The following is a 26,505-nucleotide window of genomic DNA, read 5'->3' as shown; positions in this document are numbered from 1 at the left end:
TTCTAACCAAGCAAAAGAGTCATCGAGACTGCCTTTCACCATGGATACATATTTGCAATCGATTGCATTTTTATAACCTAAATCTATTAACGTCCAAGTGCTATTTAGATCAAGAGCCTGCATCTGCTCAATCCACCCAGAGCAAACTAAAGCTTAACATAATACTGGCAGGATCTAGGGTGACACATAACAAATAAGATGTGATGGTGAGTTGATTTGTAGGCTGAGACTAAATCAGTACTCAAAAACAGATTCCTGGAATTGGGAGCAAAGGTGGCACTCACATGGTACTCAAAAATTTCGAACAAACAAGTTTTGATACCATGGAATGAGAAACAATATGAAGAAATACAAATAGTTATATTGTGTATGTTTTGTGTCATTATCATGGAAGGGTGCAACTCCAAAGCCCATAGTGTTAAAACTTAAAACACTAATACTGCATAATCTTACAGTCACTAACATTATAAAATCCTACAAAATTTATTAAATAGGAACGGACAATATATGATTCTCTGGTGATACAAAGGATGGATGTCTGTAGTAGCATGGGGAAAGCATGCTGCTATTAGCAATTTCAACAAATCTTACAGTTAAATAGAAAATTTACTTTCTGTATCCAAAAACTAAGCTCAAACTTGAAATATATAACAAGTCGTTGGTGTACAAAAAAACAAGGCAACTTTTTCACATGTTTTAATGAAAAAACAAAAAAGAATTTCACAAGGCAATGGCCAAACCCTAATATATAAAGAATAAGCAGAGCATAAACCTTTGATTTTAGATCATTCATCTCCTCGCCACTGCTTCTAAAAAAAGGCAGAGCAGGTGTTTTTGGGCACACATAGCTTCTGCAAACTCAACCATTATCTGTCACAAAAACACCAACAGAACTTGTCATCTCCTTAAGTAAATGATATATCATATATGCTAACATAAAGTCTCATGGATCATAAGTTCATCTTAGTGATGTTTGTATCTATACTGTTAACTAAAATGTGCAACTTAAGTTATGCATACCTCTTTATGGCTCTTGTTTTCACTCAATAGGGAGAACAGCATCGAGGTTCGTCTGAAGCAACCAACCTTTAGGATAGCCAAGTTCACGAGCTTCCAAATGCAGATGCCAGTTCATGATTTTAGAGCATCCAAAAGGAGTAGCTTCCATTTGACTCTCGTCCTCCACCACTTGTTCTATAAATGTTGTCTCCTGTAAACAAACACTGAATTTTTAGAATGAATGTTGATAAAAAAAGACAAAAATATTATGCATACCTGGAATCCTTCTTTGATGGTGTCCAGTTGACGAATCAAAGCTGAGGAACGTTTGTTCCATCTCTTTGGGTCCCACAAGATGGTGCTGTTGAATGCAAACCCTGACATGTCAACATGAAATCTTCTGAGTCTTTTACTCTTTTCATTTGTATGCCACCCGATTACTTGACTCCCATTGCATACAGGACCTTCCAAAGTTGCCTTGTTTTTGCTTTGTGCAAGCATTGCAACTGGCCATGTGCCAAATCGGCTGCAGTCACCAAAGCAAACAAAAAACAACATTTTAGAGTTTTAGAAGCAAGGACACATTCCTTTATATAATATACTGTTTGTACAGTTGCACAAATTTCCAATGCATATTCCTTTTTACTAATTTTGCACATATATTTGAATAGGGAAAACTTCACCAAATAATAAGCAGGTTTCCCAAGTGTTTCACTAAAGTCACTCGTTTTTTGTCCACTAAAAGCCACCCAACTGTCATCGGTGTTCCAATCATATATAAACTTTTTATAAATATTTTTGTTACAAAAATTAAGTGAGGCAAATGAAACATGTATCTATTTTGGTTACTAATAAGGAATTATTTTTTTTCCAATTAACTTGAAGTAGGAGATAACGATGGAGAAAAAACTTCACTACATAATAACTCAGGGTGTGCATGAGTCGGTTTTGAGCTCAAACCTATTTTTGTGTTTGACTACTGTTTGAGTTATGAAAACCGTTCAGTTTCGGTTTCTTCGGTTTTGTCATTTGGGCTTGAAATTTTTTAGCCGAAAAAAAAAACTTACGCCCAAAGTAATGAATTTGGGCCTTAATGTTGTTGTTAATTAATAATTAATTGATTATTATACATTATGGCTAAATATTTAAGTTATACCATTTATTAAATTTTTAAAAAAGACTTAAAAGTCAAAACTAAAAATGAAAAGCCATAAGTTCGGTTTGATTCTAATCACAAAAACCCAAACCGAACCGAAAGTTCGTTTTTTACGACAACATAAAACCGAACTGTCTGTTCTTATTTAGGTAATTGTACTCAGATTTTCCGTTTTTTCCCGGTTTCATACACACCTAATGATAGCCAAGTTTCATAATTGTTACTAACTAACCAAGATTCATGAATTTTCCTCATTTAAATTTAACTTTTCTTAACATTTGTAAAACAAAATTACATAGTACTGAAACACCTAATGAATAGGACATTTGGAAAACTTGGTTAGCTCTTATGCTATCAAGATAGTGATGATATAACAGAATGATCTAGTACTAATCACACATGTTATAGATGATCCATAAATCAAATGCAACACATGATAACTGCTCAAAAAGAAAACAAAAGTACATAACAAAAGCGAACAACATACCTGATTTCCCTCATCGTCTCAAACAATTCTAGCGAATAGACATTATCATCATCCGCAAAATAAACAATTCCATCAAGCTTATGATATTCAATATGTTCAAGCGCCCTATTCCTCTGATGAACGCCCCGGTCCTTAATATCCGTAAGATTCTTGGTACACACCAAGTGCCTATACATAATCCCCATTCCCCTAAGAATATCCGCAGTTTCTGTAGACGCCTCATTCATCTCCACAACAATCCAAAGAACCGGCGGAGGCACAAGCCTAAGCACCTGCCCCAATCTATTCAAGTAAAACGCTTGAAGCGCTCGGTTATACGTCGGCGTCACAACAATCAACTGTTTCCTAGCAACATCATAATCAAACCTCTCTTTAACAACAACCTCCCGTTCTTCGACCGCGGCTAACTCGACCTTATCAACGACGATATCCTCTTTGACATCCAGCGTTGGCGGCCGGTTAACCTCGAACGAGAAATCTCGACTCCTAACATCTTCAACCTCACCGAACGGAGCTAAACCTAAGAGAAACCCTAGGAGGAAGAACAACATACAGACGTAAACCAATCGGCGCCATGTTCGGTGGCCTTTACGCGGGGCGAGGTGTCCGACGCTGAATGTGGAGAGTGGAGAGGCGAATCTAGTGGTGGTATTGTGCTTATGTGAAGGCGAATTTAGCGAAAACGGGCTAGTGTTACCTCCGTTTTGATGCGAACGATCGTTATAAGGTGAAAGTGTTCTGCGAATCGAAGCCATCTAATCTAATCGGTCATAATCGAATCTAATCAAACGCAATTATGAGGCTTTTGGTGTGTTGATAATTAGATTCAATTGGAGTGAAATTAAAGGTATGAAGTGATTGAATTGATGTAATTCTTACTTGATTTGGAGTGATCGGAAGCTGAAGGTGTTAGGGTTTGAGTTGGAAGTGAAATGAAGTAAAATTTAAAGTTAGATTGAAAAGAAAGAGCAGACCAGGGTGGAAGCGCGTTTAAGTTGAATGAAATTGGGGGTGGATCATGGTGATGGTGGAGAAGATGTGTTTAATCAATTATTTAGGGTTTGACTTTCTTTTGAGCCCTAAATATGGGAGATGATGGACTGATTTCAATTCAAGTGATAACTCTAGATTGGTTTTTTGTATTTTAAACCAAGGGATGATTTTGGGATGGTCTTGGCATTGATAATCATCCTGAAAATCTCGATTTCGAAATTCAAAAATAATATTGGTATCGGTATCGAAATATTCGGTTTTCATATAAAATTCAAAAATATCAGTATCGTACCGTACCGGTGATGCCATACAAATCCCAAAACCTCAAAACCTGGCACCAGTACCAAGCGGTACACGTACAAAAAATGTTCATCACTATTTTAAACTAGATATGAGCAAACCGGTTTTAAACCCTAAACCGGTTCGATTTAGTCAGTAAAAGTCAAAATTAGTTTATTATCAGTTTTGGTTCAAGTTGAAACCGGTTAGAGAGAATTACAAACCAGTTTCGAACATACAGTTTCAATCGGCTTCAAAACGGTTTCTACATTATCGATTTTAAACTTGTTTGGTTTTGGTTCAATCTTTGTGTTAGTTCGGTTAACTTTTTTTTGCCCACCTTTATTTTATTTTAAATTTAAACGATAATCTATTGGCTAATAATAATACGTATAGGTAGTGTGTGAAGAAAATAAATGTTTGTAGATTGTTTTTTAATAGCTTTTACTTTGGTTGTAAATGAAATCCATCTTAACAAAAAAAAAAAAAAAAAGAGGTAACTTCATCTTCACTTAAACTTAATTCATGTAACATTGAATAAACATAAACACCAGTCAATTGTGTTTATTAGGGGCACATAAGGTTACTTATTCGGTTAGTTGTGATTTTTTTATATAAAAAAAGTGAAACAAATATGTGTCATTGATTTACATTACCAATATGAATTATTATTGGAGCATAGTTTAAAATTCAATTTGCCAAAGAAAGTCGTATGCAACATTTTTTTTATATCAAAATGATCTATATCTACTTGTATCCTTAAAACTACCTCATAATTATGTGACGATAAGTTATCTTGGATTTAAGGCATTAAACGTTAACAATTAACAATCGCTTTCCCATTTCATTTATTAATTAGTTGTTTGATGAGTTACATGATGCCCCGTTCTTTCTACAGTTGATCATCTATCTGCATAGTTGCATACCATTAATCTCTCATAACAAATGAGAATGACACGAAAACCGACTTTAGAACACATGATGTGCATTACAAGTTCTCGGCATCCCATTTGGTTTGACAAATGCTCCCTCGACATTTCAACCATGCATGAATGATGTATTTTTGGAAATTTCTTCTTTTTCTATTAATGATATTTTAATTTACAACAAAATATGGAGAGATCCTGAGATGTTGGTCTAGTGATAAGAGGTCTCTTCTTCCTTTGTGGAGACACATATTGATTCTCATTTGGGTCAGTTCGAATGATATCTTGGTGAAATGACGAATCAGAGTTTTAATCCCGGGTTCGAACCCAACAGAAGACGACGGTTTACGGATTTCATCCGGTTCCCGCGCATCAGGAGGTACGGTCTCATGGTGGTCGGATAAACATTAAACATAGCCCCGAAAGAGTAAGTTTACACGTGAGATTCTTGGTGTTAAAAAAAAGCAAAAAACTAGAGAGAGGAACCGAATCGATTGTCCAAGGCCCAAAATTTAGCCCAAACAAGGGTCATAATAACATATGCGTTAATTAAGCCCAAGTAAGACAGAAAAATATCACGACTGTCAACTCCTCACCGTCGCCGCCTCACTCGCCGGACTTCCTGACCGAGTCTAGGGTAACTTTTGACAGCCTTCACTCCATTAAGGTAAATTATGTTTTTTAATTTGTTGAAATTAGATTCATTATGCTGAAATTGAATTTGTTAGACACTTGAATTAGATGTTAATTTGTTGTTAAGGATAATTCCCCTCTAAAAGCTACTAATATTGGCCTCTCTAACTACTTTAAGCCAGTAAATTAAAGCTTATTGTTAGCTAACCTGGTGCCTGGATGTGCATTTGAAACTCATTATTTGTCAATTGAATAGTCAGAATAGATAGATAAAAAAGAAGCTTTAATTAGGGCTACATGGGTCATAGGTGTTATAAAACTGATTATATTATGCCATAATAATCATAGAAGATCATCCACAGGCAGTGTTGCAGAAGTCTCTAGGCACTAGTCGGGTGGTTGGGTACCGCCTAGGATTAATTGGATTGGAATTTTTATATATAATTTTTCAAACACACACACACACACACATCAATATGAATAAAATACTTGAAAACAGTTCAAAGTTCAAACATTTAACCTATAACATAGCAAATCAAGTAATTAAAAGTTTATGGTCTAGTCATCTAGGTTAAAAAGTGTATTTGGGCCGGATTTCACTAAAAAACTTCTGGGCCGAGTTAAGGATGTGGACTGATTTTGACCGACTAGGACCGATTTCGACCGACTAGAGCTTCCGATTAGCCAAAACTCGAGGTGCTTGGGGTCCTATTAGCGCCTAGGTGCCGACTATCGGTCGCCTAAGTCGATTTTAACAACACTGTCCACAGGTTAATCCAACACTATCTATTAACTAATTATTCTGACTCGCTTTCAAAAAGCATATGTAAAAAACATAATGTGTGTATTGGCGAACGCTTGTCATTGTTGATTCTATGGATTTAGGAAGTTATTAATCTCATTTTATACCCGAGCCTGTTTTGCTGTATCAGACAATAATGGGGAACCATGTCCAACATGATATTATCATGGAGAGAGTCTTCTGATTGAACAACAAAAATATGGGCAGTTTAATAATTATTGTGCTTTTAGATGTTAGATATATAAAATACCTCTAATGTGATATAGGATTATAATAATCTGTCATTAGGAAATGAAGAACTACTGGCTATACTACAATGCTCTTCTTAATTGAAAGAAATTCGAAAGCACTATACTAAAATGCTGCTTCTAATTTAAACCCAATTAAAAATTAGGAAAATTAATCAGAACAACGATAAACGAAACAAAGGTGTCATGCGAGAGCATTCTGATTGTGTAAGTTGATCATTTCATTTATGATCTGTGCAACTTATTTGTTAAATGTAACACTAAAACTGATAAATAAAGAAAAAAAAGGTTAGGGTTTACAAATGAATCTTAAACCATACTTTGGATCATTGGATCCTCTGTTATGTACATACGGCATATGTAAACATACTTACCTTGAGATCTGTTTAAAAATGTGAACTTGAGTTTTGAATGATTGCCTTAATCGGAAATGACATAAACAGTCTCCGTCCCGGTGTTTGAAACTTCTAATAGTGATGAATTGTATAACCATCTTCTTTTGTTTTGATCTTTCTCTGTACTGAACAAGTGAACATACAGCACATCCTTGAGGTTGAGAAATTTAATTTATTCCCATCAAGTTGACCCTAATTGTTTGCCACAGAAAAACTATATGTTGTAGTCTGGAACTCTGGATAAATTACTAGATTAAGTTTAATAAGAGATATACATGAGTTGATATGAATTATAAATAATATGAGTTGATTGTAAGCTTCGACCCTTTTACTATCGTTTGTATAAGCTGACCATGTTCAGCATACTGCATTATTACAAAGTCTGGATTTGGTCGGGTGCCACCTTTTACCAAAGCAAGCGTTACTAAGACAACTTGTGAAGTTATGATGGGATCTGATGGTTAATTGAGTGATGAATTAATGGAACAGTGAAGAAAATTAAGGAAGCAGGAAGATAGAGTGATATTACTGGAAAAATGAAAAATACAGAGTACAAAATAACCAGGGCTGTGCCCTCTGTCAATGCACATGCATGAGCCCCACAAATCTAACAAACTTTTGCCTACCTCTCCTGACATCATTTATTCCTATTTACAACCTCTTTTCTAACAACTTCTTTAGCCACTTTTAGAAATACCCCTTTTACCCTTTCTAGAATACACCTGCAATATTGGTGGTGGTCCCTCATTTGAGATTACAGCTGGCCCATTCGTATCATTGCTTCCCCCATCCGTTAAAGTCTTGTCCACAGGACTTGAATTAGGAAATTGGGCATCTATCCACTCAGCATCTTCCCAGGAAGCCTCTTCCTCCGGCTGCCCCTTCCACTGAATCAACCACTATTTCAGAGACTCAGCATCACGGATAATCATTCTGGAAGCCAGAATGGCTGCGGGTACTGGAACTTCCCTGGCTTCGAGGTCCAGCTCAACTGGTAAAACAGAATCAATAGGTGTTTTGACAGCCTTTTTCAATAGAGAAACATGGAAAACCGGGTGAATTTTAGAGGAAGGAGGCAATTGTAACCGATAAGCCACAGGGCCTAGTTTCTCAATGATTTGAAAAGGACCGAAGAATTTAGCTGCCAGCTTTTGGTGAATACGACTAACCACCGACATTTGGCGATATGGTTTAAGTTTGACATAGACCCATTCGCCCACTACAAATGAAACATCACGTCGGTGACTGTCGGCTTGAGTTTTCATGGCCGCTTGAGCATTGGCTAGATGATTCTTGAGTTGTTTAAGGGCCTCATCGCGATCCAAAAGATCATGTGCCACAGACTCCACACGAACTTCACCAGGTATAAACTGAAAGACAGATGGGGGGCGGCGTCCGTAAACCGTTTCAAAAGGGGATGTACCCGTGGAGGCATGAAAGGTAGTGTTGTACCAAAATTCCGGCCAATGAATCCAATTAGCCCAGTTTTTGGGCTGATCGTCAGCAAAACAACGAAGATAAGCCTCTACACAACGATTAATAACCTCGGTTTGACCATCTGTTTCGGGGTGATACGCCGAACTCATTTGTAATTTGGTTCCCATAGACTTGAAAATCTCCTGCCAAAATTTACTAAGAAACAGTGGATCGCGATCACTGACAATAGACTTGGGTATGCCATGAAGACGAATAATTTCTTTGATAAAGAGATCAGCCACCGTCTTTGCTGTATAGGGTGTTTCAACAAAAGAAAATGTGCGTATTTTGACAGACGGTCAACCACCACCAGGATGACATTGAACCCTTTTGAATTCGGTAACCCCACAATAAAGTCCATTGACAATTCTTCCCAAATTACCTCAGGGATAATCAGCGGCTGCAATAACCCAGCTGGAGCAGCAGAACTCGCTTTACAGCGTTGGCAGATCTCACACTCGCGGATGAAATCTTTGATAGTGGAGGTCATACCCGACCAATACAACGTAGCAGCCAGCCTCCGATAAGTTCGATAAAACCCGGAATGCCCACCTGATGCTGTGGTATGGAATTCGTGAAGAAGATCGGGAATAAATTTGGAGTGTCGGGAAATCACCAACCGATCATGATAATACAGCACCCCATGTTTAATTGCATAACCAGTAAGTTTAGCCGGCTGGATCTGCAATTTGGAGATAAGTTGTTGAATTTCTGGAGCAGATTTGGACTCCTCAATCAGAGCAGCACCTTGTAACCATAGAGGAGAAGAAACAAGCTGAGTGAGTTCCCCGCTGTCAGCACGACGAGACAACGCGTCTGCCGCCCTGTTTTCGCGACCCGGTTTGTACTGAATATCAAAGTGGTAACCTAATAACTTGGCCACCCAATTTTGTTGATCCGGTGATGTAACGCGCTGTTGTAACAAAAATTTTAAACTTTTCAGATCGGTAAAGACCGTAAAATGTGTTCCTAAAAGATATGGTCGCCAATGTTGAACTGATAAAACCAACGCCATAATTTCTCGTTCATAAGCAGATTTGGCTAAATTTCGGTCACTTAACGCCTTGCTAAAATAAGCTATAGGCTTGTGGTCTTGTAATAAGACTGCCCCGATACCCCGACCCGAGGCATCACACTCTACCATAAATGGTTTAGTAAAATCCGGAAGATGAAGAACAGGGGCGGTAACCATAGCTTGTTTGAGAAGTTCAAAAGCTTGTTGGGCTTCAGAATTCCAAGAAAAAGCATCTTTTTTTGGTTAACTCGGTGAGGGGTCGGGCAATGGACCCATAGTTTTTTACAAACTTCCGATAATAGCCCGTTAGGCCAAAAAAACCCTGAAGGCCTTTGATAGTTTTAGGGGCGGGCCAATCCATCACAGCATCTATTTTTTTTGGATCCATAGAAACCCCCTGTCCATCGATGACATGCCCCAAGTATTCCATAGCCACTTGCCCAAAAGAACACTTTCGTTTATTAACTTTAAACTGATGTTGTAACAAAATTGAGAAAACTGAGTGTAAATCTTGCAAGTGAGACTCCCATGTAGGACTATACACTAGTATATCATCGAAAAATATAACCACACTTCGACGTAAAAAAGGGCGAAAAACATTATTCATTACCGCTTGAAAGGTAGCCGGAGCGTTAGTCAACCCAAAAGGCATAACTAAATATTCGTAGTGTCCGTCATGAGTCCGAAACGCTGTTTTCTCAATGCTGTCTTCCCGCATACGAATCTGATTGTAACCCGATTTAAGATCCAATTTGGAGAAGAACCGGGCACCATGGAGCTCGTCCAATAACTCATCCACCACCGGAATAGGAAGCTTATCGGGAGTAGTCGCATTGTTCAAGGCTTTATAATCAACACACATATGCCAAGAGTTATCTTTTTTTTGGACTAAGATAACCGGGCTAGAATAGGGACTTATACTAGGACGAATCATGCCCAACTCTAATAACTCCTGAACCTGGCGTTCAATTTCTATTTTTGAATGTGAGGATATCGATATGGCCGAACACAAATAGGCTCGGTAGTGTTAAGAAGGATGCCATGATCGTGAGAACGGGAAGGCGGCAGACCCGTAGGAGCAAGAAAGATAGCAGCAAATTGCTCAAGGATGCTTAGAATAGAATGTTGTTGGTCCACGGTTAAGGAATTGTGCAGGGGAAAAGAAGAATCAATAAGGCTGTTTGAAACAGAAGAAGTGGGAAGAACATCAGTTTGAGAAAGCCATTGTTGTAGGGCGGGAGGGGAAGACTGTCCCGAATGAAGTCCCTGTAAACGAACCGTCTGACTGTTGAATTGAAATTGCATCCATGCCATGTGCCAATCATGAATGACCTCCCCCAAAGTTCCCAACCACGCCATGCCCAGAATTAAATCCAAACAATCCGTATCGAACACTAAGGCGTCGACAACAAACGTACAAGAATTAATCTGGACTGAGACCCGGTGACACATCTCCGTAACAAATACATGATGCCCATCTCCCAATTTAATTCTAATCCCTGCAAATGTAAACATCGGCAGCCCTAAGGTAATCGCCACCCGACGAGAAATAAAATTGTGAGTCGCACCACTGTCTACCAGAATACTAACTGGAATCTCTTGTAAAATCCCTTCAAAACGAAGAGTCTTAGCCCCTCCTGAATCACACATTAACCCCGGAAATTCCAATGCTAAACACGTCCCGGTTGGAAGACCATCTGTTTTTAGTACTTCACTAGCATCTTGGGATGCTAGCATCATATTCTCCCCATCTTCCAAATCGTATTCATCATCCCCCAGCAATATAACCCTTAGTTTCCCCTCTGGACACTTATGAGCCGGACCGTACTGCTGCCCACAACGAAAACATAAACCCTTTTTCCGACGGTCGTCCCACTCTGAACGAGAAAGAGAACGGACACCTCTGTCACGATGAAACAATTGACCAGAATCAAAAGGAGTTACCTGAGATTTGGGAGTAAAGGAAGAAGGTCTGGGCGTATCAGATCTGAAGGACGAGGTGCGATCCGGTTTAGAAATAGGGTTACCCAACTTGGACTCAGACGGCCCCACAAATTAGAGCCATCACTCAGCCCATTAGGGTAAGGCCCAACACGAGGAGCATAACGGAAACGGGAAATAGAACCCGTACCGGAACCTGGCCGGAGCATCTCTTCAGCATTCTTAGCAAGGTGCATCGCGTCCAAACGAGATTGTGGTCGGTGTAAACGAACCCATTTCTTCACATCATCCTTTAATCCGGCCACGAAGTAACCCATAGCCTGAGATTCCGGTAAACGTGGAACCAAAGACAGCAGGTATTCGAAATCTTCTATGTAGTCGTGAATTGACGATTGTTTAATCGTTGCCAACTCTTCGTAAGGGTTTTGAATTTCTAGCCCACTAAACCGTTGCATCAATTCAGTTTCAAATTCCGACCACGTGAGAGAATCGTGCACAAACGTAATCACCGTAAACCAGTGTTGCGCCACCCCAACCATGCTCAATTTAGCCAATCGGAGACGCAATTCATCTGGAGTATTATTAATATCGAAGTACTGAGAAGCTTTCTGAATCCAACCTTGTGGATCGAAGCCAAAAAACTCAGGCAATTTGACTTTCTTCACAGCCCAAGGCAGTCCCGAAGGAGTTACCGTGGAAGCATGTGGAGAACCAGATGAAGAGAATTCCATACCTGAAACCCCAGATCCAGATCCAGAGCTATCTGACGGTTTCTTCTCAAATTGCCTCATCCAAGAGAGAACGACCTTCCGGAATTCAGCGGATTCCGCTCGGTCAGCCTCGATGTGTGTCAGTGATGAACGAATTTCTGCAACATCCGACTGTAACTGCTTGATTTGAGACTCTTGTGAGTCCAATCGAGTATTCGTACGGGTTTCCATGGCACAAGATTAACGGCAGGTCAGAAGCAGGTCGGACCAATGATGGGATTAATCTCATAACTTTTAGAATACACCTTTTACCCTTTGAGACTTTTAGAAATACCCCTTTTACCCTTTCTAGAATACACCTGCAATATTGGTGGTGGTCCCTCATTTGAGATTACAGCTGGCCCATTCGTATCATTGCTTCCCCCATCCGTTAAAGTCTTGTCCACAGGACTTGAATTAGGAAATTGGGCATCTATCCACTCAGCATCTTCCCAGGAAGCCTCTTCCTCCGGCTGCCCCTTCCACTGAATCAACCACTATTTCAGAGACTCAGCATCACGGATAATCATTCTGGAAGCCAGAATGGCTGCGGGTACTGGAACTTCCTTGGCTTCGAGGTCCAGCTCAACTGGTAAAACAGAATCAATAGGTGTTTTGACAGCCTTTTTCAATAGAGAAACATGGAAAACCGGGTGAATTTTAGAGGAAGGAGGCAATTGTAACCGATAAGCCACAGGGCCTAGTTTCTCAATGATTTGAAAAGGACCGAAGAATTTAGCTGCCAGCTTTTGCCACAGAAAAACTATATGTTGTAGTCTGGAACTCTGGATAAATTACTAGATTAAGTTTAATAAGAGATATACATGAGTTGATATGAATTATAAATAATATGAGTTGATTGTAAGCTTCGACCCTTTTACTATCGTTTGTATAAGCTGACCATGTTCAGCATACTGCATTATTACAAAGTCTGGATTTGGTCGGGTGCCACCTTTTACCAAAGCAAGCGTTACTAAGACAACTTGTGAAGTTATGATGGGATCTGATGGTTAATTGAGTGATGAATTAATGGAACAGTGAAGAAAATTAAGGAAGCAGGAAGATAGAGTGATATTACTGGAAAAATGAAAAATACAGAGTACAAAATAACCAGGGCTGTGCCCTCTGTCAATGCACATGCATGAGCCCCACAAATCTAACAAACTTTTGCCTACCTCGCCTGACATCATTTATTCCTATTTACAACCTCTTTTCTAACAACTTCTTTAGCCACTTTTAGAAATACCCCTTTTACCCTTTCTAGAATACACCTGCAATATTGGTGGTGGTCCCTCATTTGAGATTACAGCTGGCCCATTCGTATCAAGTTATGAGATTAATCCAACGTGGATTGATGATCAATGTTGGTTAAAAAAACTTCAGCTAAACGAATTTTATAACCCATTATGCATGGGCTGCACCCAGCTACTTTTTTCATCAAATGAAAAGATGCCAGTGTTATGATAGTGGGTGTACTATTAATAACAACCAGCTTCTATGAAACGGTGGTAATGTTTCATGAAAACAATAAACCAGACTCAGACAATTCATGTACAGGTTACATAGTCAGTGCTTTGTCTTCTTCAAATTTTCTGAACTTGAATTGTATGATACGATAGCCTTTCACATTTGAGATCTTCTTGTTTTTCATTGTGCATATCCTTGTTTAGAGGTTACGAGAGATTAACACTATTTAATTTTCCATGTCACCTGGACATAATGATTCAAATTAACTTTGGTTTCTAATTTTACTAATATGTATATCATTGACAGTTTAATTTATAGATATCGATGAAGATCGCCATAGAAGGATGCATGCACGGGGATCTAGATAATGTCTATGCAACTCTCTTGCATTTACAACAAGTTGAGAGGACACAAATTGATCTTCTAATTTGTTGTGGTGATTTCCAGGTCAGGCAGTTTTCTTTCCAATATAACTGTTATTATAATATGATGATATAGCAGAACACGTCGATATTATTCTCTAAATACACATATAAAACCTTTTCACTGTAATTGTATGAAACAGTGCCAATCTGAGATAGTGCTGTTTCTTTGAGCAGGCTGTTAGAAATGAGAAGGATTTGGAAAGCTTAAGTGTACCGCCTAAATACAGGGCCATGAATTCTTTCTGGAAGTATTACTCGGGAGAAAAAGTAGCCCCATTTCCAACTATATTTATTGGAGGAAATCATGAAGCATCCAACTACCTCTGGGAACTGTGAGTTTTTCTTGTTTTTATTTTTTTTATGATATGTTATCATTGTAAGATCACTAACTCTGCTGTTTATGTAGATACTATGGAGGATGGGCAGCACCTAATATATACTTTTTGGGATTTGCAGGAGTGGTTAAGTTTGGAAGCATTCGCATCGGTGGTCTTTCTGGAATTTACAAGTCTAACCATTATCATTTAGGACATTTTGAAAGGCCTCCATATAACAGTAGAGATATCAAGTCGGTATACCATGTGCGTGAGTATGACGTTCACAAACTAATGCAAGTTGAGGAACCTCTTGATATATTTGTTTCACATGATTGGCCCCTTGGTATCACTGACCATGGAGATTGTAAAGCTCTTTTACGTGATAAGCCTTACTTCGAGGAGGAGGTAACCGAATTATGTTATTATGGTTGTTCGCTCATTGGGTTGATAATAAATAATATTGAATATGTTGTACAGATTCAGGATAAAAGTTTGGGAAGTAAACCGGCTGCAGAGTTGCTAGAAAAGTTAAAACCTCCTTACTGGTTCTCGGCTCACCTACATTGCAAATTTGCTGCTTTAGTTCAACATGGTGATGGTGGTCCTGTTACAAAGTTTCTTGCACTCGATAAGTGTATTCCTGGACGCAAATTTTTGCAGGTACAGTTTCACAGATTTTCTTTTAATAAATGAACATGAACAAACACTTTTTTTCCCAGTTAGTTAAACGAACGAACATGAACACATGTTTCGTCTGTTCATTTATGTTCGTGAACGTTCGTTCATTTAATATCATTTATGTTTGTTCGTATATGTTACTTTACCATTGTTTACATTCGTTAATTTATTCATTAAAATTTGTTTGGCCCATTACAGTTTTGTGTAGTTTTAATATTTTTTTAGGCCCAACACATTGCAGTTCACAAATCACAATTACTTTTAGTTGGTTTTACCTCAGTTATGTTCGTTCGTGAACCTTATGTTTATACAGTTAGTGAGCGAGAACATAAATGAACACGAACACGAACACGTTCGTTTTCTTAACGAATAAACAATAACAAGAAAACCTTGTTCGTTTAGTTGTCCGTGCTTGATCCTTTGCCCATTTGAAGATACATTACTGAACACGAACATGCATCCATTTATGTTTGTTCGGTTCATTTAGAAGCCTACAGTCTCCACTGGGGGCTTCTTCATGACATAACCATTTTTTCTTTTTTGTTTTTAAATTTTTTTTATTTACTTAGATTGTAGAAGTTGAATCAGAGCCTGGGCCATATGAGATTCAGTATGATGAAGAGTGGCTAGCAATAACTCATAGATACAACTCCATTTTTCCTCTGACCGCAAGACGCTCATATTTCGGGTATTTAACCAAGGAAACTTCATTTTCTCTAAAACTAGCATACGTTCTGTTCCTCAACAGTTTTTTTGCACATTAAAGTCCCTATACGTTTTATAATTTAACAAAATCACGAATCTTTTTTTTTTTAAACTTGAAATTGATTCAGCTGGTTGTTTTGTTTATGTGTTTATAAATTTTTTCATGTGACTTATATTTTTTCATACTAGCTTTTTATTAAAACATTTTAGATGTACCGGTTTCAAACAATTTTGTTTAGATTTAACATGTGCAAAAAAATGCTGACGGACTTTTGTGAGAAAAAAAAGTATGTTGGTTTCTTATGCCTTCTACACATAAAGTAGTTGAGTTTGTGGTGGTTGTAGGGGTAAACAACTTGACTTGAAAGATAGCCGTGAAAGGGTAAAGAGTAAGCTGCAATCTAGAGGAAGTAAACCTTTCGAGTTTGTGTGCACGGTCCCATGCTATAATTCCTCTCAGACTGGTCCCGTTCCTGGTATATATTCAAATGTCTCTTTGATATCTTAACAAGTTACAAGCGAGGTCTTCTAGTGCTAAACTAGGTTTGTTTGTATGTATAGAGCACAATCGTAATCCTCAAACAGAAGGTTTGTTACGGCTTCTAGAACTTCCATATGTTCTTGATGACACAAACTCATCGGTTTCTAGAGGTATGAGATTATTATTATTGTTTTGTAAAATGTCAATATAATGATGATGCTTGTGCATATGTAGTTGATGATGATGGTGAAAATGGAGGCATTGAGGATGAGGATGAAATCCAACTTCCAGATGATGATGATGATGATGATGATGGTGATGATTAGAATAAATTATTATTCTGTTGGTAACAATTTATTAATATTTGATGTTAATGGTTAGAAATTGTAATGTATGACACATGCACTTTTAACCACCAGTTTAACCAATATGGTTTTACCTGCCAGAAAGATATAGGTTTGGGTTGGTACTTTGGTTTGGTTTAGGATGTGATGTATGTATGCATATAAAATAAATAATGCATGTCTAATAACTAAGTGTGTAGGATGGAATTTGCTTTACGTGTAGGTTTGTTATTATTAGCATGGACTTGACTTGACGTTAACGGAAAGATGTTCTTAGCTTGTAAGCATACAATCTAAATACTAAACGCTTATTTAACTTCATTTTTTTTGGTTCTTCTAGATGTTTTATGCCACAATTGTTGGTTGGGGTGGCTGGCTTAGTGATGCACAACATAACATGACAACTCTTTGATAGGAAAAAAAGTAGAATATTATTGAATGACAACCATGTTTCTGTTTATAGGGAAGACCATCTTTTTTTGCTAGGTTTGATCAAGTCTTGAAATTGAATTGACAGCCTGTGATCAGGGACCAAAATATGGGTGTGAATTAATAAATTATTATTGCAAATAAAAATTTAGGAACTAATTGCAATAAAAAAATTTGCAAAACACTGATACTGGGGATCAAGATGATAGAATTTGGGTCTAACGACTAGTCTAAATTATCTATTAGTTATGTGTCTGGTAACTTCATATGTAGCCTCAAGCTATGCATTTTTAAGTTTCACATTGAACATTTTGGATATGAAGTTATGAACATAACGTCCCCGTGCCCCCCCGGGGGGGGGGGGGGGGGGGGTGGTTGTCAAATGCATACTTACTTTTTGCTTTCCACGTAATCAATGAGTCAAGATACCAATTGTGCGGTAATCACCTTTGGTTGACCGCTAAAAGTGAGTCAAGAACTCACTTTCCATGTCTAACTTTGGAACCCTTGCTAATAATATCTTAAAAGAATAACTTGGCCATGTGAACATCGGTGCTTCAGAGATGGAATTCAGGTACTACACATGTTAACCGCCTATGACGTTTACCACAAGAATGGATCATACTAGACCTTTTCGTTCATTACTTATTGGTCCACTAACTTCAAATGCAATCAAAGTCATACCCATTTTAAGTTGAGCATTTTCAACTCCATTTACCTTGTTAACTAATACCAAGTAGAGGTGGCAATTTCCGACAGCACATGAACACGTACGAGCATGATAGAAAGATAATCATGTTTTGGGTTTCATATATAACATGGTTAATACATGAGCAACGTTTAATTATACGTCTCGTGTTTGAGTTGACTTGTTTAACTCATTTATTACCATCCACCAACCTAGTTAACGTGTTTTGACTTGATTGCTACCCGTCAACCCGTATCACATTTAGATAAATTGGGTATACATGTCACATTCATGTTACATGTTTTTTAGCATATGTAAATAAACATATTGGCTTTGTTCAGGTTGAATCGTTCAATCTGCCAACACAAAACCATTCAACCTGTAATGATTAACCCGACACGGTTGATATAATACATTTTTGTAAAATGTTACATAATTTATTACAATTTAAAAAACTAATGTTATCAAGCTCACATGTAAAGTAGCTTTACATTTAAAAAGTAAATAATAACAATGTAGGCAATGAAGACATATATATAAACGTTAAAAGAAAAAAAAAGTGTTGATACAATGATACATTATTGTTGAACTTTATCAACCACTTAAGGACACAACAAGTGACACATTATATTATAAACTGATTGGTGTTCATGGCTTCTTAATTAGATTCTTTTTCCCTTATTCGTTCATACTTTCCTTTCATTAAAAACCGACTAACCGACCAAACAGTCAAACCACAAAGCACTACAAAGTCAAAACGACTTGATTGATCCCACTACTTATGCTTTCTAACACTTGGAAGTAAAGCAAACAGATTCCATTTTAAGTAAACAAGTTTAACAAGTCCTTTTAGGATACTCCTACACGTATTCTCCATACCATTCAATTTTCAAATGTGGTTTGAGTGTGTCAAAACTACTTAATGAAAAACCATATACTCATATATTAAAATTCTTGACTATTAATTATATCGAGTGGTTACTAGGTTTTTCTTAGGGTTTCTTGTGGGGGTCTCAGGTTCGAATTCCAACTTATATATGTTTTCTGAAATATGGACTGCATCATTGTAAGAGGGATTCGAACTTGGGTAATAAGATATGTCAAGATTACACTTACATGAAGGTAGCGACATGCGACCAATAATGAGGGAAGAATACCATTTTGAGAGTTTTATCGACCCCCCTCTGTCTCTCTGCTTCGTCTCATGCGCGGTATTGACACATATAATGAAGCCTGCAACTAAATGATGTGAGTTTGTCCATACACTTAAGAAGCTAGCAACCATCCATCCATCTATATAGTCTTTTTCTTTTTGACTAGCTAGCTAGCTAGCTATATCATGTATTCTAAACCATAGCTAGCTTCTTTTATTTAGAAACAGATCCACTTAACATTTGTATATCAAAACAAAACTACCCAATTATTGTTGAACTTTATCATTTAATCTTTTACCCTATTGACAAGACTAAAATTCAATGCACCCGTACATTCATATATATATATATATATATATAAATTATTTTTTCTTTTTTCTCTTTAGAGAAGCAATTAAGTTTATGTCAAAACTAAACAAAGGTATGCATGCCATTAATACTAGTTTTAGATAATAGCTGTTTACATCAGTTTGTTTAAAAAGGACAAACTTGTTTTAGACCAAACGTACGGTCTATGTCAAAACTAATAAAAAAAAGGTATATACATTTCATTAATATTAATACTAGTTTAAGATAATAAATGTTTAAAAAGGGCAAACTTGTTTAGGCCGTGGTTCCATTCATTCAATATATCATATTGCCGGAAAATTAGTAATTAACTTAAGCCCTGGTTTTTTTGTTTCTTAAACGGTTTTTGAAACTACTTTCAATATTTGAGTGAGTCTTCTTGAGACGTGATGCCAACATTCCATCTGATTTTAATGCTTTAGGCCTAACTCACGAAATAACACCATTAAGAAGAAAACCTACAGTTGTGGGAAAACCCTCTCGAGTCAGGTTTCGAGCGTGAGACCATAAGATTTCAACCCTTTGAGCATTCACAACCCGTGCCCTAAAAATATATGAGGAAGTTTTGTAAATTATATAATGTGGTTGTGAGTAGATGAGAGAGTAATTTTTTAATACTATATAATTTTTTAATAGTTTTTTAAAAGTAGTTGTGAGTGAAGAGTAAAGAAAATATAATAATAAATGTATAAAGCTGTATTATCTCATTGAAAAGGAAAGAAAAACTATAATGATATTTAAAATAATTATATAAGTGAGAATATAAATAAAGAATAAATTGAGAATACTATTAACTATGACCTATATCATTTTACTAGAATATCAACATAGTATTTTTTAATAAGAAATATTGGATAATTAACAGTTTTTAACACTTTAAAAATGCACATTTCACCTTTTGAGAACAAACACTAAGAACATATTTCTTTTAATGCCAGAGAAAAAAAACAAGGATAAAGATGTGGGACACAAGAATTTAAAATTAATTGCTTCCTTTTTTGACATGTTTGATCTGATTAATATATAAAAACGTTACTTTTGATATATAAATAAAATCAAATAAAATAAAGATGAATGATATAATATTTAAATATAGATGCTTTTTAAGTTTTATTTAATTAATAAGCTAGTGATAATGTATGCTTTTATTTAAACGGTGGTATGTGAATGGAAATGAGAATGAATGGGGCGGTTGATTATGACTTTTTATTTCCCCTCTAAGCTCTTTTTTGTGTAGTTCGACACGACTCTCGGTTTTGTATTAGATATTATCATATTTCATTATTAACTAAGAAATATTTTTATAATCTACAGTCAAACCGTCACACATAAAGTAATTTTAAATAAATAGTTTAGTTTTAGGTTTTTGCCTTTTTACATGAAAAAATGCAACCGTGCAAAATGAAAATGAAATTATTAACACTATTTTAGTTATGCATGTCAACGCACGACAGTGAAACGTATGTATGGTCAGCGAATACTATGTGATGCAATCTAAATTATTGACACTATTAGAACGCTTGAATTAAACATGATTATTTATTGGAGTCTCAATATCATAAAAGTAACTAGAAACTTCAATAACATAAAAATCTTCACAAAATAAGCTCGATCAACATTCCAAGATTAAAAAAAAGAACTAGGTAACAACCCGCTGCGTTGCAGCGGTGCGAATCGGTAACGGTTAGCTTTTTTACGGTAACCACACTAAAACCAAAAAGTAAATTAGTGAACAATCAGAATATAATAGTATTCGATTAATAGTTGACATGAGTTTAGTAGGTACTGGTTAGGTTTGTGACAGTGCCAGAAATAAACCCAAAAAATAAATATGTCTAACGCTTAGATACCAAAAATTAATATATTTAAGAAAAGTAAGTTAAAAATTAATTTGGCTATTCAAAAGTTAATAATTTAGCCAAGTTATAAAACTTTGAAAAAGAACAAAAGAAAAAAAGTAAACTAAGAAAGAAGGTGTGATGTTGCTAGGAATGAAACCCACGTCCCTTGGTTAATACCACACTAGGCTTAGCAATAGGCCACATTTCAAGTTGTGATTACTTTTCATCTTGCAAATATATATGCTAAACAAAAAGTAATATATATATATATATATATATATATATATATATATATATATATAGAATATTAAAAAATCAACTTTTACACCAAACCATGAAATTTATCTAAATGCATAATTATACTGCAAATGTATTAATATATAATCAAGCAAGATTCAACAAATTATCCGATAGTAAGTTAAAAACGGGTAGAGATCGAAGTTCCAAGAAGTTGATTAAAGTACATCTTCACATTAAACCACATGAGCATAAAACAATCGACCAGATAGATACTAGGTCGCCAAATCACCGAGTAGTTGCCATTAGTGGGTTAATAGTTGTATATCATTGTGTCAATACTTGTGAATGCATACATGTGTATTAGTGGATAAACAAATACTTTACTTTAGATGTCTAAAGGGATCGATATGGTTCTACATAATAACATGACCCGATGCATAACAATGTATCAGGATCTATTACTTAATACCATATCCGGATTTGGATCATCATACACCGCTATGAAGTTGGTGAGATCGTGGAGAGTTTAACCTCAATAACTCCCACTGACATACATAATATTGTGTGACGATTGTGTGCCATGCTCGACACCTAGGAGTAGAGATGTTCAAAACGGTTTGGGACTAGGAACCGGAACCGGTTCCTAACCGGTTCCTATATTCAAAACCCCCTTTTAAACCGGTTCCAGGCTCGAACCGGTTAGGGAACCGAACCGGTTCTCCCACCCTCGGACCCCTAACCTATCTAACCGGTTCTTACCGGTTCCTAAACCGGTTCCTACACTGTAACCGGTTCCAACCGGTTCCAACCGGTTACAGTGTAAATTTTTTTTTTTTTTTCGTTTGCGATTTGGATTCTAAACTACGATTCGTATTTGTATATCATGAAAAATAAACAAAACAATTAACATAAAATTCATTTTATTTACTTTAAGAAGTTCAAAAAAAAAAAAGGTTACATGTTTTAAAATCTTCAAAAACAAACTAACAAAACATTAAACTTATAAATATAAAGTTGTGACATATTATTTCTAGAAAAGCCTTCTTGTTCGTCGTAATTATTGAGCGGCGACTTCTTCCTCGGAATTACTTGTAGAAATGCCTTCTTGTTCGTCGTGCACTCGAACATCAAGTGGTGTTTCATCTTCGAGAGTGGTTACGTGTTGAATACGATCGATTGAGTCCAAGTGATCCTTTAAGCAAATGCACATCTCCACCGACTCCGAATTTAGTCTTGTTCTTCTCACCGATATTACCCTGCCACTAAGAGAAAAAGCGGATTCCGAAGCTACCGTAGAAGCTTGGACGGTTAGTAAATCACGGGCCATGGTGGCAAGAATCGGAAACTCGGTTTCCTTTACCTTCCACCAAGCCAAAACATCAAAAGTGCCATATTCATCTTCGGATAAACCGGTAGAGTAATCATTTGCACTATACCTTCCTAGTTCGCTTGAAGGGGTGTTACCCCTTTGTTTTTTAGCCGTTACGTTGCGAACGGTGTTCATAAGGCTAATCATGGGATCTCGTACTCTAGTAGCACTTGAACTTGATGAAGACCCCCCGGCATAGGCATGTGTATGTTTGACCCATATTTATTTAAATAAAAGTCATACATAAATTTAAAATTCAAGTTAAAATAATTTTTTGCCTCTGTTGAAAAGTTTGGGTCAATTTCGTGCATATCTAAGGCTGAAAAAATTTCGTCTATCACACATTCAACCCCCGTAACATTTAACATTGGGTTTAAAGCGGCGGCGCAAGTAAAAACCGGTGGCAATTCAAGAAAGTATTTTTTTAATTTAAACTTCATTGGTAATATGATGTTTGAAAACATTGGACTTTTATTGTCAAATTCTTTAAGATTGTTAACCATTAAAAATAACTCCGAAAGAACCAAGGGACTTGTCGGATAATACGTTCCCGATAGTTTCGTAGTTGATGTTTTAAAAACTTCAAGAAAAGTCGATAAGTCATTGATAATTTCCCATTTCTCATTTGAAAAGGGGATTGCCAAATCATTCTCGGCAAGACTAGAATGAAACATTTGTAAAGTTTCTCTTTGTTCCAAAGCACTTTGAAACATTGTGCAAGTGGAATTCCATCGATGAGGTACATCCCAATTAGCTCCCAAAGCTTTTCTTCCCGTATCTTTACAAAATTTTCTATAATCCATTTGTTTTTTTTTTACTTTTCTTAAAAACTTCATGTAGCATTAGTCTAAAATCGTTTATAACCGATGTAACCTCATCCGAAGCAAGTCCGTCTTGCACGATTAACTTAATGATATGTGCAACACACCTTGAGTGAAAAATACACCATTGCAAATCGGCGTATATTTTAATTTTAATTTATCAACCGCCGATGTATTATTCGACGCGTTATCAAATACCATTGAAAATATTTTATTTTCTAGTTTATAAGTTTTTATAACATAATCTAAAATTTCAAACAAATTATCTCCCGTATGTGGATACTCAAAGAGTTCGAAAGCAATGGTGCGTTTCATCATTTCCTACGATGACGGGTCTACCCAATGAGCGGTGACACAAAGATAAGATTCGGGTAGACCATGTGGAGCCGACCAATATCACTAGTTAAGTTTATTCCCGTATTTATATTTTCAAAATATGCAATTAGTACCTCTTTGGCCTTCTTCCACAATTTTAAACAATAACGTTTAAGAGTATGACGACTTACGTGAGTGTATTGTGGTTGAAGCGTATCTCGAATCATGGCGGTTAAGCGAGGGTTGTCGAAGTGGCTAAACGGCAAAGCTTCTTGAATCACAAACTTCGCCATACGATCTTGAACTCGATCAATTTGGTATGTAAATATTCCGCCTTCACTATCCATTTGCGTTTGTTGCGAATCGATGTTCTTTTTCAACGCCTTGCAATACGGTTTTTCGATGTGTTTCTTCAAATTTGAATTCGAAAGTGGGTTTAAATAAACCCCACAAAACTTGCACCGAGCCTTCAATGAATGGTCACTCAATTCAACCAAATCCCAATTGCACCAAATCTCTTGATTACGATTATGAGGTACAATACGAACGAAACTTGGTTCGGCGTTGGAACCTTGACCAACCGATGATTGTGAGGCAGCCATAACAACAAATATGAATATAGAAGAAGAGAAAACAAGAGATTAGAGAACTCAAAACGTTGTAATAGCGTTTTTTTGTATTTTTTTGCGTTCGGGTTTGCGTTTTGAGTGTTGTGATGAACCCATGACACCAAATACCTATTTATACTAGTAGTGGGGTGCTTGGGGGAGCCAAAAAACAGCTATTTTTGACCCCAACGGTCAAAAAACGGCCAAAAAAACGATTTCCAACGGCTTAATCGATCCAACGGCTAGAACCGGTTCCTACCCGCCCCCACTCAGAAACGCAAGAACCGGTCACGGATCATCGGGTTGAATCAGATAGGGTCCGGTTCCTACCAAAAACGGGTAGGAAACGGTTCGGGTCCACCGGTTCGGTTCCAGGAACCGGTTTTTTTGATCAACTCTACCTAGGAGGCACAAGATTATAAAGTACATATGACATGCATGGACACTATCTTCAGCTAACTTAATATAATATACATGGACCGGAGTTGCACCAAAAACAAGCACTATATAATGTAATTTATATATATATATATATGGAGTTGCACCAAAAACAAGCACTATATAATGTAATTTATATATATATATATATATATGGAGTTGCACCCAAAACAAGCACTATATAATGTAATTTATATATATATATATAAAGTACAATTTGGATGGAACACTTACGAGATTAGGTAAACCAAATTCCACAATATATTTTTTTGCTACATTTACTAACGTACGGAACTAATTATAGTTATTTTATAGTATAACTGTATAAGAGAGAAACAATATTAAATAAGGTGCAAATTAGTTAATGTCTTGAGTCGGGTGCTACGCTTAGGCTGAGGGGTGTGGGGGGCTCTAACGGGGGCGCGAGTGGGGCCTCCAGCCAATAATATTGTGATGTGTGGCAGAGAGAGAAACTGGATAAGGTGGGTGTTGGAGCCCCCGCTGGAGCCCCTGGCCCTGGTGTGGAGGGGCTCCAGCAGGGGCTCCAGCGGATTTTTTTTTATTTTTTTATAAATATATTCAAAAAACGTATTATTAAAAAAACTCATAAATTATTAAAAAAAACACACATTAAAAAAAACACATTAATATCTAAAAATAAAATAAAAATTAAAGTACTAAAAAAACATTATTCTTATTCTTCGGCTTGGTCTTCTTCGATCAACCTCTTTCGGATACGTTCCTTTTGATTTTCCATCAGCATTTGATCGACCGGATTTAGGTTACTGAAGTCTCTTGTAAGGAAGTCCAAATTTCTCATTCGACTTTTTTCCTTTTTGTCATTAGAGACCACCTCCATGGTTTTGTTGAATTTATTGAGGGATTCAACAAGATCGACGATGTTTACGGCTCCCCCCTCAGCCGGTTTTTTCCCCTTGGCGTCCCGTCCCAATGGCCGCCTCCTCGGCGGTGAAGACGTTTCCTCCCCCGCAATGTTTAGGTCGAATCCAACGCGGCAATCCGACCCGGCGGAAGTGCTATACGCTCCAGACGAACTAGTTTTAGTTCGTTTCGGCCCTACTTCCGCATCATGGTCCGGCGCCACAAGCTCAACCCACTTGGAACACCTTTTCAACCTCTCCCACAACTTTAAATCGTCCCACGTCTTCACCGTCCCATACCTCCGCAAACACTCCTGCCTCCACTCTTCGACAGTGAAATTGTAAACCGCCAAATCATCACTGCCACTTGGTCTCATACGACCGGCGTTCCTGTTGAAAAGATTAGTAAACAAGCCGACAAATTTTCTGATTTCGGACCACCGACCCGAAATCATATCGGCGTTTCGCTCTGTACTCCCAACGAGCGTATAGAACGTCTCCCTAACCTTTGTCCAAAAAACCTTGCTTTTTTGGTAGTCGGCTGCAAATGAGTAATTAAATTAGATTTCCAGTTAACTTTTTTATTAAAAATCATTTTTAAAAACGTTAAAACAATTACCGCAACGCCGATCCTCAGAAATGACTACCCAAGCCCGACACAAGGCTTCCTTCTCATCCGATGACCACGGAGTGGTTTTCCGTTTCGTCCTCGGAGTCGAAGCCGGTCCCGGCCCGTCCGTTGCAAGTTGTTTTTTCCGGTGGACGCGTCTTCTTGCTCCGGTAGCATCACCGTGTGATTCTTGTGTCTCTGGAACAACAAAGTTAGGAGACGGTTGTATGTTGGATGGTTGAAAGCC

General features: G+C 37.1%; 3 protein-coding genes across 3 annotated transcripts; 1 reads left to right on the top strand and 2 right to left on the bottom strand.

Annotated features, from left to right (window-relative positions):
* Window positions 1-557: 557 nt before the first annotated feature.
* Window positions 558-3,677, bottom strand: LOC143583510 (putative beta-1,4-xylosyltransferase IRX9H). Its single transcript, XM_077065802.1, has 4 exons — window positions 2,643-3,677; window positions 1,276-1,525; window positions 1,021-1,210; window positions 558-870 (listed from the first exon to the last, which is right to left on the bottom strand). Exons 1-3 carry the CDS (start codon window positions 3,395-3,397, stop codon window positions 1,040-1,042), a joined length of 1,176 nt encoding a protein of 391 aa, XP_076921917.1. The 5' UTR covers window positions 3,398-3,677; the 3' UTR covers window positions 558-870; window positions 1,021-1,039.
* Window positions 3,678-5,378: 1,701 nt separating this feature from the next.
* On the top strand, window positions 5,379-16,664 carry LOC143581319 (lariat debranching enzyme-like). The gene is made up of 9 exons (XM_077064142.1): window positions 5,379-5,477; window positions 13,873-14,013; window positions 14,166-14,323; window positions 14,398-14,713; window positions 14,786-14,968; window positions 15,556-15,674; window positions 16,037-16,167; window positions 16,253-16,342; window positions 16,407-16,664. Exons 2-9 carry the CDS (start codon window positions 13,891-13,893, stop codon window positions 16,496-16,498), a joined length of 1,212 nt encoding a protein of 403 aa, XP_076920257.1. The 5' UTR covers window positions 5,379-5,477; window positions 13,873-13,890; the 3' UTR covers window positions 16,499-16,664.
* On the bottom strand, window positions 9,621-12,291 carry LOC143582177 (uncharacterized). The gene is made up of 3 exons (XM_077064805.1): window positions 11,354-12,291; window positions 10,480-11,312; window positions 9,621-10,252 (listed from the first exon to the last, which is right to left on the bottom strand). The coding sequence occupies exons 1-3, from the start codon at window positions 12,289-12,291 to the stop codon at window positions 9,621-9,623; spliced, it is 2,403 nt and encodes an 800-aa protein (XP_076920920.1).
* Window positions 16,665-26,505: the final 9,841 nt, after the last annotated feature.

This window comes from Bidens hawaiensis, unplaced genomic scaffold (genome assembly GCF_021521415.1).
Source record: "Bidens hawaiensis isolate Kalapana, Puna unplaced genomic scaffold, B.hawaiensis_p1.1 tig00001511_1, whole genome shotgun sequence".
In the NCBI taxonomy this organism is placed as follows: Eukaryota; Viridiplantae; Streptophyta; class Magnoliopsida; order Asterales; family Asteraceae; genus Bidens; species Bidens hawaiensis.
This window is presented reverse-complemented; position numbering and strand designations above follow the sequence as displayed.